The sequence below is a fragment of the Dermacentor variabilis genome, chromosome 8, assembly GCF_050947875.1.
Source record: "Dermacentor variabilis isolate Ectoservices chromosome 8, ASM5094787v1, whole genome shotgun sequence".
Taxonomy (NCBI): domain Eukaryota; kingdom Metazoa; phylum Arthropoda; class Arachnida; order Ixodida; family Ixodidae; genus Dermacentor; species Dermacentor variabilis.
The window spans coordinates 78,656,127-78,674,267 of record NC_134575.1 but is presented as its reverse complement, the minus strand read 5'-3'; the positions used below and the strand labels follow the sequence as shown (position 1 = coordinate 78,674,267).

The 18,141-nt window shown below is 47.9% G+C and overlaps 2 protein-coding genes across 3 annotated transcripts in view; one reads left to right on the top strand and one right to left on the bottom strand.

Annotated features, from left to right (window-relative positions):
* Nucleotides 1-3,470, bottom strand: part of lic (dual specificity mitogen-activated protein kinase kinase lic) — a 36,511-nt gene extending 33,041 nt beyond the window's left edge. Inside the window, exon 1 of one of the 2 annotated variants that reach the window (XM_075702420.1) lies at nucleotides 3,146-3,470. In XM_075702420.1, the coding sequence (XP_075558535.1) occupies nucleotides 3,146-3,170 (25 nt within the window). In that variant the 5' untranslated portion in view covers nucleotides 3,171-3,470. The remainder of the gene's footprint in view (nucleotides 1-3,145) is intronic. The other variant, XM_075702418.1, reaches the window with a different exon arrangement.
* Nucleotides 3,471-14,433: 10,963 nt separating this feature from the next.
* The window catches only part of LOC142590355 (rac GTPase-activating protein 1-like), a 44,497-nt gene continuing 40,789 nt past the window's right edge, over nucleotides 14,434-18,141 (top strand). The window contains exon 1 of the mRNA XM_075702417.1: nucleotides 14,434-14,552. The gene's annotated coding sequence lies outside the window, so the exon portion shown is untranslated. The remainder of the gene's footprint in view (nucleotides 14,553-18,141) is intronic.

Genomic DNA, 18,141 nt, shown 5'->3' with positions numbered 1-18,141 from the left:
AGAGGCGCAGTCTTCGCTGGTACGCCACCTTTGAACACCAACTATTCGGTACAAGCCATAGAAAAGCAGCACGCACATAACTCCTGACTTGCCTGGCTTGCTCAATCTTGAAAGCATGCTTCCTTCATGCTTGAAAGCGTAAATGTTGTTTAAGACATGGCGTATATGACGCATTTATTGCTTCCAAACTGCTTCCGGTGCATGCTATTAGCAAAAGCATGGCCTATGAGATTTTTTCTTTTTATCTAGGGAGAACGGTTGCTGTGGTGTGATTTAGGCACCACCTATTTCACGCGAAAGTGCGACGAAGCACGGAAGTCGGCGACAAAAGTTAGCAGACCATTGAAACCGAGCGCAAACCAAGATGCATAGCTGACTTACCTGAACGATTTGACTTTGTAAATAGTCTTCTTTTCCCCTCCTCCCATACCACCATATCGGCTCTCCCTTTGCTCATCTACACCTTCCCCGCTGCGCTGGCCACCGCTCAGGTTTTAGCATAGAGGTAATATATATATATATATATATATATATATATATATATATGCATATAGTTGGTTATACTAATTTTATGAGTTTTAGCACCCTCAGCTTAAGCAAGTGCAGAACGCCCACATATGTTTCCTCATGTTTTTTTTTAAAAACTTAATATACACACGCAAAGGACACAAACGGCGGTACTGAGAGCGCAGTTTCTTAAGTGCCTTAGGAAGTGTCTGCAATGACCGCAAGTAAACTGCACTTGCCAGTACAAGCTGTACAGTACAATATTTTTTACAGACTAAATTAATTAAATTCTGGGGGCTCAGCCGGAATGAGGCAGCCGCGGCCGGGATCGAACCACGGAATAGATTTTTCTCAGAGTGCCGAACGTCACCTCACACTGACTGCGTGACCTGCCGTAATGTCCAGCATACCATTCCGGTCCCAGAGTTTTTGTTTGTGCGCTTCGTTTCGTTTTCTACAGTAGCTCCCTTGGTGTTTTGGTGCCCTATAGAGTCAACCAGCTCAAGTGTCCAAACAATAAACCACCGCCGAAAAACGAAAAAAAAAAGCAAACGTGGTATGATGGAATTATACCGTTGCGCCGTTAGCTAGCAGCATGCCGTACTTCGAAGACTGGCCGAAACTCCCTAGCATATGTTTTAAGAGCTGATGGTGCCATCATGTTGTAAACCTAACAATTGCTTTGCGAACATCCCTGATATACGGTCTTCCTACCAAAGAGAAAATCTGTAACGAGAGCTAGAGGAGTTAGCGTAACGAAACGCCTAGCTGGCATGTTAGTACAGCCAGGGGCGGATCAGGGGAATATAGCATCACGGGAGAGGTTCTACTGCTCTATTAACAGCCTGACAGGGCCCGGGAACCCTTACAAGGCAGATGACCAAGATGATAGACATGATAACACATAACTTTTAAAGTACAAACAATAACTGCACTGATGACCGCTACATTATAGCTTCGTAGCTGTGTCTAGACATCATGAAATGAATTAACGAAAACTGCAGTAGTATATGACATGAAGCTTTCAAATGTGAAAACTACAACAAAAGAAAGAACTAAAGGAGATCAAAGCAAGAAACACCTCACGTGAAAAACAATATAACAGGATAGAACCGTGCGTTAAAACGTGACACAAACAAGAATACTATTACTCTATATATGTTTACAAAATACAAGTGTAGGTACTTGAACATAAAATTTATTACCTACTTATAGCGATAAGGCATAGTGTATGTCTGTAATTTGTATAATTATTTCGAAACTTTGTAGCATATCAGTTATAACTGTTTCGATTACATGAGGTAGTACGTGTCCCCAAGCTTCAGGCAAGCTGTATCTCTTAGGACTACTTAAAAGGAACAGGAGCAAAATAAAAGGAACGCAAAATATCAAACCGGTGCATGCGTTCAAATTTAAAGATACCGTGTCTCTTTAATGCAGGGTTTGTTGACGACGCGTGATCAATATTACCGATATGAGGAATAATTCTGTTTTGTAAAATCTGAAGTTCTGCTATGCTAGTTTTAGTCATACTTGATACCAGACTACAATAACTTATGTAAGAGATGAAAACGAAGGACTCGTCGATAGCGAGCTAGTGCGCCAACTACAGAATATGCTTTCTTTACACGCATATTCTTCTTTACACGCATAACACATGCTGATCCCAGCTCAGGCGAGTAGAAAGGGTCACGCCGAGAATGTTGTACGCTTTTTCTCGCTGACGAAACCAACTTTCTTAAATAAATGTTTAAGAAAGACAAGGAAATAATCTGTTATAGGGAGATGTATAGGTTCCCCACCGACGATTACGATACTCCTAAATGCGAAATTTAAGCGCAGCTCCATACGTGTTTTCATTCTGCGATATATTGGCTGGCGCGGACAGTATCGTGCGCCTCGCTAACCTGGAGCTCGCGAGAGGCAGCGCGCGGATGACGCGTGGGTGCGATTCACAGCAGCCGCTGCCGACAGACCTTCCAGACGACGCGCGCTGCTCTGGCGCCATCTCGTAGCCATCGTCGCCGCACCACGCTTTTTCTTCTCAGCCTTTTGCATGCCCTCCTTCTCCGCTTTCCGCCTCGTTCTTACGCTGCACCCTCCTCCTCTTCCGCTTTGCTTTTCGCGTCTTTCATCCCCCGCTGCACTGCGCCTTCGCTTTCATACCTTCGCTGTGCTCGGTTACGCCGACGCCGATGCTCGCCACAGAAACGGGCTCCTAACAGCTGAGCTCTAATATGATTACACATAACTAAAGCTGCTTTACTACTGTGTATTAGCTATAGGTCCCTATTCGTGGTGAACGCAGTACTGAAATTCACGATCTCGCGTACAGTGAACAAAAACGCGGTCTATACATAATACCATTAATAAAAAATGATTACTTGAATCACGCCCTGATAGCAAAAGCCCGGCTACAGTAGGGCTTCTGTTGCCCATCCCTACTAACTTTAATATTCTATAGCGTGTATTCGAGTCACTGAACAGCGCGCCATGCACTCGAAACCTGCAGTACGCCGTTGAAATATACGGCAAGAAACCGCGTGCGCCGAAAGCAAAAATCTAATATCCCTACAGGTTGATTGAAAAAAAAAAATCTTCATCGCTTAATTTCCGTACGGTTGTTCTCCTCTCTCACCTTTCGTCAGCCTGCGCATGCGCATCGTGTACGAGAGACGAGGTTCAGGTCGAGTCGCCCTCCGCCGCAGCTTTCTTGGCTCTCTGCACCTCCGACACAAATTTCGCAGTCCGGAAAAAATGATATCCCTCCTAAAGTGCGACCAGCAGACGTATATGTACACCGATCCGAACGTCACACGTACATCGCACTGCCAGAACACACGATGTCCGTCCAGTCCCAGCTCTCCGGCTGTTCCACTGGCTCCGCGCAGAGCGATGTGATGTCATGCGCAAATTTGTAAACAGCGCTAGGCGCGCTCCTCGGGAGTCCCCGTAATACGGCAGTTAACATTGGCCGTGCTCGTCGTCTGCCCTTCCTCTTCCCGCTCGACTCGGTCAACGGAGGCAGCGCCCCCTACAACCTGCCTTTAAGCATGCATTGAGGAAGGAAACGGAGCCACCCAACGGTATTGCCTCTGTGCGTCGTAAGAGAGGCGAAAGTGAAAACACGAGGATTGCCGACCGCTTCGCAATCGTCGAGTTCTCTCCAACAATTCTCGCCTGCTCTGGGCGTTTGCCTCAAGAGAGAGAAGGGAAAAAAATTAAGTAGAAGAAAAACAGCATATCTCAGCGACCTTGCAGATTCCCAATTTCCAGTTAAATCGTTTCTTCTTAGCAGTTGCGTTAATAACATTTTCAAGCCCGTAATTAAGCCACATTAGAAACACGTTGCGCGCATATGACCCATGAAGTCGACCTAATTTCCTGCAAATTTAAACTCGGTGTGGCATTTCGTTCTCTCAGGTATACCGGCAAAACGTGTCAAAAACGCTCGCACTATACACAATACGCCTTTTAGCGGTGCAATAAGCAATTTATTGCAAAAGGCGAATAAACTCCTGTACATTAAAATTTGTCTGCTCGTCAGACATAACGTGGCCCCCGTGTGAAGTCGCTAACACTCTGCAGTACGTTCTCCCAGGACACAGCGTTGGTGAGCATTTGCTATAACGGCTATACGACTCCTTCGAGCACTCGCATTATATACTGCAAAAGCCGGGTTAACACACACACACGCACACACACACACGCGCGCGCGCGCACGTGCGCATACACACGTACGCACGCGCACTCGCACACAGGCCCACACGTACACTCAAGCACGTGCACGCAAACACATGCACGCACACACGCACGCACACACGCACACACACACACACACACACACACACACACGCACACACACACACGCACACACACGCACACACAACAACATTTGTGCACATCAGCCATGACGCCTCTCCCGCCAATTTACAGCAGTTATCAGGCTCTCCCACAATAGCCGGAAACATTCTTGTGGTTCGTAAAACACGCGTATATAACGCATGGGTGCTTCTATAAATAATTTTCTACAAAATCTGTAACTTATCCGCATGCCCGAAACTTTGCTACACATCACCAGCCATCACCTATTTTCGCCAAATATAAACTATAGATATACCACCTTTGGTTTACAGAGTATACCGGGTAAACTTCCGATACGTGCTTCGTATAATCCCTGAAAATGGAGATCGAGAAAACTAATATACAGTAACTATCAGAAAAGCCCATGGTTATACGGAAAATTGTTACTTTAGGTCACGCATTACATAAGATATATGCGCCCGATTTCTCACAAATGCGAACTCTGTGCAAGATTCAATCCTGCCAGAGGTCTGAGAAACATCGTGTATAGCGTGGAATAAGCGTCACAGCAAAGGGCGTAATTAACTCGCATATACCTTAAACCTTTTCAGCACATAAAACACAACGCATGAGCCCATTCCCAACAAATTTGAACTGCCGCGTTTCGCAAAACTCATTTATAAAGCTCTATAGAGCACTTGAATCGGCATTCTACCGGAAATGCCACACCTAACCCACAAACTTTAAACTTTGCCTGCAACACCCTCGACCAAGTGAAAACACCTCTTCGGCGGTGGGACATTCAAATCACGTCTCAGTGATGCATGCACCACTACGAAAACAAATAGGACATCTCTCGCATGACCCCTTTTGGATATCCTTCGAAGGACGTCGTAAGAACGTTGATTGTTTACCTTCCGTACTAATCTAACTTATCCAATTCCGGGACGCTTCCATTCGACAGCGTCGGGTGGCGGGCGATAAAAAGTGGACAGCCGAGGAACACACCTTCGGGCTCTCTTACTTGTTGGCTGGTGCACGGCCCATAGCTTTTCGCCACACTGCTCACAGTTGGTAAGGGAGAGAATAAGCTGTATTTTATGGCTGCAACAGCGCGACTAAAGACTAAGGAAAAGGAGGGGACGCAACGCGGCCCTCACTGTCAGCTGAAGTTTGTTGCATAAACAAGTACGAATATATGTATAAGGAAATGTCCCATCTCCGATGGTCACAGCCCTCCCTCCCCCAGCCCCTGCCCTCGGAATTTATGCACAAATAATCTGCCAGGAGCTTCAATTGAGAAAAGAGGCAAGAAACTTGGAAAGGTGCCGAACAGCAGTAGAAAAAAATAGGAAAAAGAAAAGAAAAAAACAGCTGTAGAAATGCAAAAAAATATTAAAGTAATATATAAAAAAAGGAAGCAGATTCCAGCGATTTCTTTGGTTCTCAACTCGTTTACTGTGGCAGCGGCATTTCCCGCGTATGAACACTACCACATTGTTGTTTGTTTGTTTGTTTGTTTGTTTTCGTTGGCCACTTCTTTCTCAGATAATTGGGTCCCTCCGCTACAGGGTACTGGACAAGAACAAAGCGGTTATATGGCGGTTTATTAGGGGGTTTGGTCGTATAGGAACTTATAATTTAAAAGAAGAAGCAGAAGTATAAAGAAGCATTATGATTTTTTGAAGACAACTATAATTGCGTGATAGTTCAGAAAAAATAGAGTGAATTAGATAGCTTCTCACTATGTCTTCTTCGTGATGTAGGCAACTTCCTTTTGTATGACACAGTAATGATGATGATGTGTGGTGTTTTATGGCGCAAGGGCCAGGTATGGCCAAAGAGCTCCATGACAACTGGTAATGTTAACGATGCATTGTGAATGGCGTGGACAATGAATTTCTCATGGTAGATGTGACATGGCTATAAAAGGGCCTAAAACCAGTCGCTGTAAATGGCGTAAATTATACAGGTGCTAAAATAATGACACTAAGTAGTGCTGTGGACTATGGCAATGGGGTTTCGTTAAAAGCATGATGCAAGAAAACATAACAATGCCACCATAGCTTCAAGAAAGCCCTTGATTATAAGGGCTGTCATACGCGAGCTAGCAATACCCTGGCCAAATGATTTTCAGAGCGTCTGTTTCAGCTAAAAACTCTAAACTTCAGATTAGAAAGCGTTTCATTGCTAAGAAAAAAATACGGGTGAAGAGGTATATTTTCGCGATATGTAGAAGTGAAATACTTTTTCCTCTGCGCTTCTGTTGCAGGGCATTGAATAAGAACGTGCAGGACTGTGAGATTTTTGCCGCAGACTACAAGTCTGAGGATACCCCCCAGTCAAGAGGTAAGAGTGAGTGCCGCAAGTGTGTCCTATTCTTAATTGGCAAAGGAGTTCTTTATTATAACCTGATGTTCTCTCCGATATACAATGTCCTAATTTGGGTTTGATCAAGCGCAGTTTATTTGATGTCTGAGTATTCCACTGTTTCTGCCAGTGGACTTTCAGTTGGTGGCACAAGTATGGTTTAAGATCTGTGGCTGGGATGGGTATGTTTGTGTCCGTTTCGCTAAAAGCTACAGCTTTCTCGTCAGCAGCTTCGTTGCCTTTTATGCCACAGTGGCCAGGTACCCAGCATAGGATGATCATTTGTTTAGCCCCATAAGCTGAGCATAGCAATGTATACAGTTCATTAAAGACAGTGTTTTTATGTTTACGTAGATTCATTAAGGCTCGGAATACACTCGATGTGTCTGTGAACACAACAGCCCCAGTGAGATTCGTTTGCTTGATGTGCTTTACTGCAGAGAGTATTGCATATGCCTCCGCTGTAAAAATACACGCATGTGGGTTCAATGTACCGGATATTAAAAATGCTGGTCCCAGTGCTGCGTAAGCAACTCCAGAAGGAGAGTTAGAGGCATCTGTGTAAAATGCAGGACCAAAATACTTCTGCTGAAGCTCAAGAAAATGTGAACGTATGTGTGCCTCAGGTGTTCGTTTTGATATTTCTGCAAACGAGACGTCACACTCGATAGTCTGCCACTCCCAAGGCAATGAAAGCCGCGTATAGTTGCCATCATGACATTCTCTAAAATTGAGGCGCCCATTATGATTCCAACCGAAGGGACAGAGGAGGTCTAGTGCTTGGGCGGTTACGGAAAAGCCTGGCCGTGGACAGGTCGTGAATAACCGAATGGCATGGATGATGGAAATCTGATTTCACTTTCAGGGCGTAAGAGAAGCGTAAATATGTTTTTTGAAGATGTATAGACCATTCGTTGGATTCAGCGTACAGGCTTTCTACGGGCCTAGTCTTGAACGCACCAGTAGCAAGACGGATAGCCAAGTGGTGGACGGAATCCAGCATCTTCAAAGCACTAGGCGTGGCAGAGTTATACACAATGGCTCCGTAGTCAAGGCGTGACCGTATAAGACTTGTAAAAGCTCAAGAGGCATCTTCTGTCACTTACCCAAGATGTGCGGGACAAGAGCTTCAGTAGATTCGTTGTCTTCAAGCACTTCATTTTCACATATTTCAAGTGTGGGATAAAAGTTAGTTTAGAATCTAAAATGAGGTCTAGAAATTTATGTTTATTGCTCACAGATACACTCTAAGCCGCAAAGGAGGAAAACGGGAGCAACTGCGGCAGTTAGTCCTCGTGATGAGCGGTTAGTCTCTTAGGAGAGTAACTGTGAGTGATACGTGCCGTGTGCATATTTCAGGGACCAAATGTTTAGTCCTCACTTTCAGAAGTACTAATGGGGGGATGAACGGAAACGTTTAGTCTCTTTGTGCCTCGCTGTTAGTCCCTCACTTTAAGCGGCAGCTTCACTGCTGTTGATTATATGATTTGAGCTTTGGCATATGCTTGTTGAAATATCTTAGTTGAAATCAAGAAAAAGAAATGGGCATGGGCAGGACACGTAATGAAGAGGGAAGATAACCGATGGTCATTAACAGTTACGGAATGGATTCCAAGGGAAGGGAAGTGTAGCAGAGGGCGGCAGAAAGTTAGGTGGGCGGATGAGATTAAGAAGTTTGCAGGGACAACACGGCCACAATTAGTACATGACCGGGGTAGTTGGAGAAGTATGGGAGAGGCCTTTGCCCTGCAGTGGGCGTAACCAGGCTAATGATGATGATGATGATGGTGATGATGATGATGATGATGATGATGATGATATGCTTGTTATTATTACCCACTGTTGGCTCAAAGGTTGCACTTCAGCTGTTAAACACGAGGTCGCGGCTTCGATTCCCGGTCGTGGATGCTGCAGCACATTCCATGTGGAGGTGTAATCAACGAGATAGCCATTCTCCATCAAGATCAATAACGGGCTCCGGTATTACACCTCTCTTATTGGAGGAGAGAATGCACGTACTTTTTTTAGGGTTTAGTTTAAAGCCGTTCTCGTCTGCACACTTAGACAACTTATTCAGGCCAAGCTGCACTTGTCGCTCGCAGATACTAAGATTACATGACTTGTAACCTATTTGGATATCATCTACACATACTGAATAAAAGATTGTACGTGGTATGGCAGTATGGAGGGAATTCATTTTTACAAGAAATAGAGTGCAGCTCAGCACTTCGCCTTGTGGCACACCAGTTTCCTGAGTAAATAGACGAGACAGGACGTTAGCAATCCGAACACGAAATGTGCGGCTGGACAGATAACGTTGAATAACGTTTAGCAAGTTGCCTCGGACGCCCATTCCCGCTAGATCACGAAGGATTCCGAAACGCCAAGTAGTCGCATATGCTTTCTCCCTGCCTAAAAATACCGATAAGAAAAACTGTTTGTGCACAAACGCATCACGGATATTCTCGATACGGACAAGATGATCTGTTGTGGATCTATGTTCTCTGAAGCCGCACTGCAAGGGATCTAGTATCTTGTTGCTTTCAAGAAAATGGACTAGGCGGCGGTTAGTAATATTCTCAAAAAAGCTTACATAGGCACTTTGTTAGAGCTATAGGCCTATAGCTGTTGGCCAAAGACGGTTCCTTGCCCCCTTTCAAAATAGGAATTATAACTGCTTCCTTCCAGGCGGACGGAATGTAGCTGGCAGAGAATATGGCGTTAAGAAGAGAGAGGAGTGTTTCGTGGCTTCAGGGTGTAAGTGTTCAATCATCTCGTAAACTATTCGATCGTGTTCAGGGGACGATTTAGTACAACTATGTAGTGCAGCCTGAAATTCCGCCATATTAGAAGGACGGTTGTAGGGTTAATTGCTCTTGCCTTTCCGATGCAGAGGCAGTAACTCGGCGTGTTGCTGGTACCTCAAGAATGTATCCGAGTAATGCAATGAGCTTGAAATGTACTCAAAATGTGCCCCTAGAGAATCAGCTTGGTCCTGAAGAGTATTTCCCTGCGTGTTTACCAATGGGAAAGGATCAGTTTGCCGACCTTTGATTTTATTCACTCTGTTGCAGGCTTTTATTTCGTCTGTATAAGAGTTAATGCTAAAAATGCATCTTTGCCAGCTTTCCCTTTTGGCACGGCGCCGCGTTCTTCTACCCTCAGACTTTATTTCCTTGAAAGTGATCACGTTCTCCGTATAGTTGGAGAGTCTCGAAGGTGGTTCCAAGCATTATTTTGATTTCTACGTGCTTCCTTACACTCGTCGTTCCACCATGCAACACGTCGCTTACAGGGCGATCCATTAGTTACGGGGATACATACTGACGCCGCGTCAACTATATATGAACACCGTGAAATGTGCCACTGCATCATCGATAGAAAGTGTACAGATGTCATTGCAGGACAAATGCGTGAGCTCCCTGTATCGCATCCAGTCGGCACAATCGACGTTCCACTGGGAGACATGTGGAGAGCACTCATCACCTTTTGTTAGTTTTATGACAATGGGGAAATGGGTGTACTCGATGCAATGCTTAAATCGATAGATCAGAATGTATTGTTTGCGACACTGTAGAATGTAGGATCCTTCCCATTCAGCAGACAAGCATATGCAGTGAAGAGGAAGTGTTCTATTAAGCGTCCTTTGGCATCGCAACGACAACCTTCCCAAAGGGTGTTGCGGGCATTACAATCTCCCACGACAATATAAGGTTCGGGCAGTTCATAGATAAAGCTGTGATATCCTGTTTTTGAAAGGTGGTAGTTCGGGGGGATGTATAGGGATGTAATTGTTACCAGTTTATTAAACAGTATCGCACGGACTGCAACTGCCTCTATGGGTGGTTTAAGCTGTATAGTTGTCGGCAAGCAAGACCCTTACCTACAATTATTGTCACACCGCCAGACGAGGCAAGAGCGTCGTTGCGGTCTTTTCGGTAAATGGCATACTGCCAGAGAAAGTTTGTTTGTGAAGGTTTAAGATGTGTGTCTTGGGCACACAGCACCTTTGGAGTGTACAGTGCTCACGGAATGAAACGCGTCAATTTAGGTCTAACTAATGCGCATACTTTCATTTCCAGCGGCTGCAGTTCGTGACACATTTACGTAATTTTGGCGCGTACACTAAGATCGAAGTCCGCGTCACCTTTGGTGACCAGATTCCTCGCGACATGACATGGTACTCTTGAGTATACTTTGCACATATGCAGGGTTCTATTAAATGCTCCCTGTCGCGTTTCCTTCCGTGAGCACTGTACCTATGTAAAAGTTCCTTGATGTCGTCTAGGTTGTGGAGTAAACCCCTGATATTCCACTGTACTATATGTGTGTCCATATTATATGTGTTCTGTGCTGTGTGTCTAAGAGATGTAGATTAGATTAGCTGACGAGACCTCTCCAGGCCCCGTGATACGGGATTTTTCTTTCTTCGCGGCGCGCTCGAGGGAGCTGCGCCCTTTCTTGGGCGTCTGAGACGCCGGAGTTGTGCTCGTATCCATCACCTCGCCTGAGGCAGTGGACACTGCTCGCGCGGCGGACACTTTCGCGGGAGTGTTGGGCCGATCTGCACGGGCAGTGGCCCTGTGTCCAACAGGCCCGAGGATCTGCTGGTCCTCCTTTGCGTTGGCCGGAACAGCGCTGGCTGTTCCAGAAGGGGGGGGAGGGGGGAGGGGGGGAGGGGTGGCTGATGGCGTGACCGCCGTCGCACTCCGTGTGACTTGGGCGGCCGCCGAATGACGTAGCGCTGCCCCCCGGCGCGCCACATCGGTGCAAGACGGACTAGACTGGTTCATAGAGAAGCGTTTGCGCGCCTCTTGGAAGGAAAGGTTCAGTTTGACTTTGATTTCGATTATTTGTTTTTTCTTTCTTTCCAGCAAGGATAAGAACGGGAGTACGTGGGGTGATCCCCTTCACAGTTAGCGCAACGGGTGGTGGAAGTGCAAGTGTCGGACGAGTGCTCGTTTTATGGACATGTTGCACAAGTAGTGCGCCCTCGGCAGCATTGCGAACCGTGCCCGAACCGCTGACACTTGAAGCATCGGCGTGGGTTAGGAATGTATGGCCTTACACGGAGTTTGCAGTATCCTGTTTCTATGGGGTCTGGTAAGTTGCTAGTTCCAAAAGTGATGATTATATGCCTAGTTGGTATTTCTTTGTCATCTCTCGCCTTATTTTTATCATTTGAACATTGACGACGTTCTGTTCTTGCCATCCTTCTAGTAATTCACTTTCACTAAGTTGGAGAAGGTCATCTTCCGAGATGACACCGCGCACTGTGTTCATCGACCTGCGTGGCCCTACAGAAACGGGAATGTCCCCAAACGCTACAAGTTTTGAGAGTTTGTCGTATTGTGGCTTGTCGCGAACTTCGAGCAGAAGATCGCCACTTCCCATCTTCGTTACGTTATAACCTGGGCCCATTGCTTCAGTGAGAGATTTGGCTACAAGAAATGGTGATATCCTTCGGACTGCTCTCGTTTCGTGCTGACTGTGGACAACGTGGTATTTGGGAAAGGACACTTTCGGTTGCATAAGAAAGTTGAATTGTTCATCGGTGCGCCCCTTCTTCAGGGAGCGATCAGGCAGTGGGGGAAAGCTTTTGCCTTAAAAAATGAAAAATTAGGCGGCGATGGTGGCCACCCACCACCGAGCCCAACAAGACGCCAGCCATGCATCGCCGCTATAACCTAATATAAAATACCCAAGGTTGTAGAATTACACCGGTTTAACCCTTGCCGCCCAGAATACGGAAGTGAGAAGAAGTGAGAAGAAGACAGGAAAAAAGAAACATCGAGAGAGAAAGCAAAAGATTGAAGAGGGGGACAGGAAAAGGCGACTGCCGATTTCCTCCAGGGGGGCAGTCTGGAGGTGCCGTCTACGTGAAGCAGAGGCCAAAGAAGTGTGTTGCCTCCGCCGGGGGGCCTTAAAGGTCCAAACACCCGGCATCGGCTCAACCCCCAGGATCCCCCTTTCCCCAGACACGGCTAAGCCGCGCACGGCTACACGCGGGAGGGTCCAACCCTCGTGTGCTCGGGTACGTGGTGTCGCAACACACCAAACTCCTGCTGACACAGACGCCCCTGCGGGGCATAGTAATGCATGTAGCGGAATTAAAACTATGATGTTCACGCTTTAGCACTCTCAGACTGCCCCTGTCTTAGTAGGCCGTATTTCCGCATTTCATCCTTTCACCGCATTTATTCGCAGTTTCTTGCCCGAAGGCTTACTCTAATATTTCTTTCTTGTTTTGTCGAGGCGGTTCAATATCTTACTAGTAAAATATATTTCATTCAAATAATCTTTGTGCATCATGTTTTTTTGAATGCAGTTATTTCTTTAAGTATAGACAGCTTCCAATCACTAACCTGCCCGACGTGACTGCATGCAGCGTGTCATTTGAGATGACCTTCAAATCTGAAGTCTCGTCGCACCATTTTTTAAATTCAGTTCTTGTGTAAATGAATGTTTACGCCACAGGTGAGCAGGTAGTTGCTGTGTTATAAAAGGCCTCATGATTTTCAGGCTCGATCACTCGTTTTGAAGGTCCTGTCTGGGACCTATCTCTCTCTCGATTCGGTTATATAGCAACGAGGGCAAGTAGTAGTAGTAGTAGTAGTAGTAGTAGTAGTAGTAGTGGTAGTAGTACAAGTTATTTACTTATACAAAGGAAGAGAGGTCTGCCAGAGCTTGTGCGCATTCTAACCTGGTACTCGGCACACAGGAAAACGGGAACGAAGATGAGAAAATTTTCACTGCAAATGGCAGATACATCGTACACAATTCCGCAACGAATTTCCACTAATCGACATTCGACTTACTTCCAGCCGTACTCGGTTTTGTCCGACATTATATTTGCCCCGAGCTGCTCCTTTGGAGATCCCAATGCCTCGATCGTCGGCGCGGCGTTTCCGACGGGATGCCCGCGCCTGGCCGCGTTCGCAGCAGCGGGAGCAAGCTGGGAGTAAATTCCTGCGGTGAGACTGCACTGTCACGTGTCCTTCTGCTCCTCGATGTCGTAATAATTACGGTCAACTTGTGTCTTTGGACGATAAATGGAAGTCATCTACGACCTGCCCATCGTGGTAGTCGGCGCTGCGGCGCCGGACGTGTGCCCGGCACTATATATTCTCGCAACACCGTAAAAAGCGACCGCTGGCAGAAACTCTCTGAGACTGGTCGACCACGTTGCTCACAAGATGGCACACCCGTCACTGGGCAATGTGTAGCACTAGACTCTCTTAATGCGAAGCATTATATATTTGACTCATTATATAGGCACTCTGCGGTGTAGGTATAGGTTCCCATCTCGCTTCGTTTCGGGCCCCTTGAAGGAAAAGAAAATTCAAGCGCGTTATGGCTGGATCGAACCTCTGGCTCCCGGCACAGCAACTCCTCTCTTGTCAACGCCAAGCTCTTCGAGACGACTGGCACGTGCCGCGCGCATTAATATTTGTGTGAGATTTGTTCTTATTTGTCCGTGCGCGAGTGACGGCGGACTTGTTATTGCGACAGCATTCACGCGGACGCTACAGGAGGATTTGTGCCGTCGCACGTCGTCGGCGTCTCCGTGTTCTTCCGTGCAAAGTCCAAGGGCGATCATCGTCGCGTCAACCCTCAACGACCAGCGAGCCCTCGTGGAAAGAGCTAGGGCGGCGGCCTTAGCCAATGGAATTCCGGAATAGGAATCCGACCACCCTTCTCCTAACTCCCCTCTCCCTTTTTTTTTTCTTTAAATAAAACGTTTTCATCATCATCGCGTCGCCGCCCGCCGTGTGCACGCTGTATGTGCGAGTGCGACTGTTCGAGGTTGGCCCGCCGTCTTGGTGCTCGGCGACGTCGGGGCGGCCCACGGAGTTCGCGTCCCTCAGTCAGTGAGTACGCGCGCCAGTTCGGCAGTGTACCAGCGACATTCGCAACCCGCACTTTACCCGCGAACGGCGGCGCTGGTCAACAGATATGCATAGTGTTACTGTATATGCAGAGTCGTATACGTTGACGTGCGCTTCCTTTCACGACGGACTCTGTTGAGACGGCTACTTTCTGAGAGGTTAGCGTGCCCGACGTGTTGAGTGAGGTACCCGAATGTTGTATCCCAAGTGCGCGCCCTGACAGCATGAACGCCAAATCTTCGTGGCATGCGCTGAACTGCTGCATACGCGAGCGTCCGTTAACTGGAGCGGCGTCGACGTGTGCCGAGAATCAGCACTGAGTTTGCATATACACGGTTTAACGGCCACGTGATTGTTTCTTTCGTCATTCTCTAAGAGTCCTCTGTGAAATGAAATCTGTCAGTTTCATATCTGATGCTTATTTACGGACATGAATGCAGTATAGAGTCGAATCCGAATACAGCGAACCCGGATAATGCGAATGATTGTGCATCGATGCGAGAGAAATTTAATGACCGATACTGATGTGAGGCCTGTTCCACGCAGACGTCGTCTGCCCCGACGTCCGTACTCCGGCGACGCGCTGGGAGCATCGGTCAATACCTCCGCGCTATTCCGGATTTTCACGGCGAGAAAAACGACCTCCCTTGACTGAAACCGGTGCTGTGACAGTGACGGGACGGATGATGGCTATGCGAATTGGGTTTAAAATACCTCGCTTATAATGAAATGGGCATACGCAAAACTCGGCAGGTTCTCTGCCAGTTCCAAGAGCCGCTTGCATGCCGCGAACCTAAGTTCAGGCGAGATATTATTGCGATTAGCATTCTTAGCCTCCTTCAGCTACTTTGTCTGTACGCAGCCTCCTTTCACCGCTGTTCAATTAAAAAGAAAACACAGCCTATGAAGGACGTTTATGTAATGTGAAGCACGGCTGCGAACGTCTGTTTGATGAGTTAGCGCGTATGGTGTGTCTCTACAAGTGCCCTTCTGTTGCGTTTGAGCTAGCGCAATGAAAACAAAGAAGCCATAGACAGTAATTGTAAAAATGTGATTTTTTCTTGTGTATCGAGTGTGCGCTCAGTTTGCACGCTGGCCCTCTACACGACACCTGCATGCGATGTGAAAAACCGTTTACGCAAGAAACCGGTAAAGGTGTATCATGACGTCATATGTATTAGGCGCTGAGAATAACACAAGTTCGGAATTTTTTAAGCTGCAGATTAGAATGATACACTGCTACACCAAACGCATGCAATCTTATAAAATAAGCGATTAGTACCTTTATGAGCCAAGTCTATTCTCTGTGACGTGATATGTATGGCAGCCATTGATTCAGAAAAAAAAACAAGAAAAGGTATGTCAGGAGTATGAAAATAAGGTGGCATTATACATAATGTGCAGCCCACAAGGAGGGCAAGTTCACGTATACATATATGAGGCTGCACTTCAGAGGGCGGAGCAATACTCGGTCCTGAAAAGGGCCTGATCCTGCTTGCAGTTAAACAGCGACGCGAACTGAGGCACATTCATGACTGCAACGTTGCACTTCAAGTTGGACCATCTGGTGACGTCGAAGGGATCTTCGGCACGCACGCAGAGGTGGTAGCAGTAACGCGCGAAGAACGTCTGCAGCATGGCCGACTCCACAACCTCCAGCGGCGCCCTGGCACGCTCGAGTTTACTGGCCTCTAGCGCGAGCCGGAATCCGGTCGCCCACGAGATCACGTCGTCCAGGAGCGTCTGTCTCTCGCGCGGCGTGCCACCGTCCAGCTCAGACCCATGCAGTGATGCAATCTCCGCGGCAAAGCAGGGCCTGACGGGGCGGACGCCGCCGATGCCCGAGGTGGTCGTCGTCGATAGACGTACACCGGCGTCCGAGAACAGCCCGCCGAGTGCCCTGAAAGCCTCCAGCGCCACGGAAACGCCGAAAGTGGCGTAATTCAGAAATCTGAACGCGCCCTGGCAGTAGGAAGGCGGCGCGAGATCTTCCACCGGGATGCGCAGTTTAGCCGACTGGTTGCGTCCGATGGCGTTCTCATTCGTGCTGTTCACGCTTTCGTCTCGCGGCAACCGCCTCCGGAACATGGCAATCTCGATGATGTTCCTGTAAAGGCTTCGAACTTCCATGCTTCCCAGCGCCTCCATCGATCTCAGTTCTACGGAGTTCTTGTCACCTGACAGCGACGCCAGAAGCTTTGCGATTTTGTCCGCAGTAACCGACGCGGAGTGGCGGTTGTCGTCGCGACGCGTTGACGCGTTTTTCAGCGTCGCCAGCACGGCCTCGGTGATGAACCGCGCGTCTCCTGTGTGGTTGACCGCAAGGGATACGCGCGTCGCCAGGGATCCCCACACGTCCCGGAAAGCGAACCGGAGCAGCTTGTAACAGATGGTCTGGTCATTTCTGTTTGCGTACGTCAGCAGCAGGTCCTCTGGCAGAAGCATGTAGGCGAGGAGATACGTGGCCGATTCGGCCGCGTTCATGTCCACAAACAGAGCGCGCAGGGCTCTCCGGACGGCTCCTAAATCGCCGACTTGAACTCTGTACTTCGGAGGCGGAAGAAAGGCTTCAATGACGTCGCCACCTGCTGAAGAACCAGAAGAATCTCGCCTGCTTTCTTGGGGGCTTGAACTCACCTCCGCGCCACGACTGCCGTGGTATTCTTGACCGTTCCTCGGGGATACAATGACGTGCCTTCTGGTGCCAGGAATTACCCGTTCATCTTTTCCTGGAACAGAAGTCATTTTCTCGTGAGGACCGCTGGAAAATTTAAAGCTGCCCGAAGGTTCTCTTTCGTGCTGGCTTGACGAAGCCCGGTCCTCACGAAGGACGTGATCTATTTCCAGGAGTCTCTGCACGGTGTGTGCGGCGACGTCGTACGCGAGCTGCAGCATCTCAACGGTGTCGACCAGCACCAGGCGCAGGTCGATCTCGTCGAGGTGTGTCGACAGTGGAGGGCGGACGGCCACCAGATTCCGCGTCTCTTCCGGACCAGGGGCGAAGGACAAGGACCCCGAGATGCCGTACTTGAGGGACACTACAGCCAAGAGTTCTAGGGTCCTTTCGGGTCTGTCCGCTTGTCGAAGAAGGTTGACGCTCACCTCTGGGACGACAGCGAAGAGCACGTCGGCATGTTCTTTGACGTAGACTGTGGGCGCGGCGACCAGGCGTCGACACGACCTGAAGAATCGAGCCGCCTTGTTCTCCACACCCTGCCTGTCCGTTTCCCACGGGACACTCATAAGCTTCCATTGAATATCCTCCCAAACCAACGCCGCGCCTTCGCCGCGTACGGGGCCTTTGAAATCCCTGCAAGGCGAATGTGTGAACATCGTGAACGCTTTAGGGAAATTTACAATGACTGCTACATGATTGAGAAATCTGGTGCATTCAAATCTCAAACTGTCCTAAAAGGAATCAGCGACTAACGAAAAAGCTTCTTTTTCCCCCTTAAGCGGCTTGATTCATCTGCGAGATTTGGCGTCCCAAAAGAACATACGGGCTACAAGAGCCACACGCTGTGGTCGGCGGAAGTTGGGGAAGAAATAAAGCGCGGGGTTTAAGATTCTT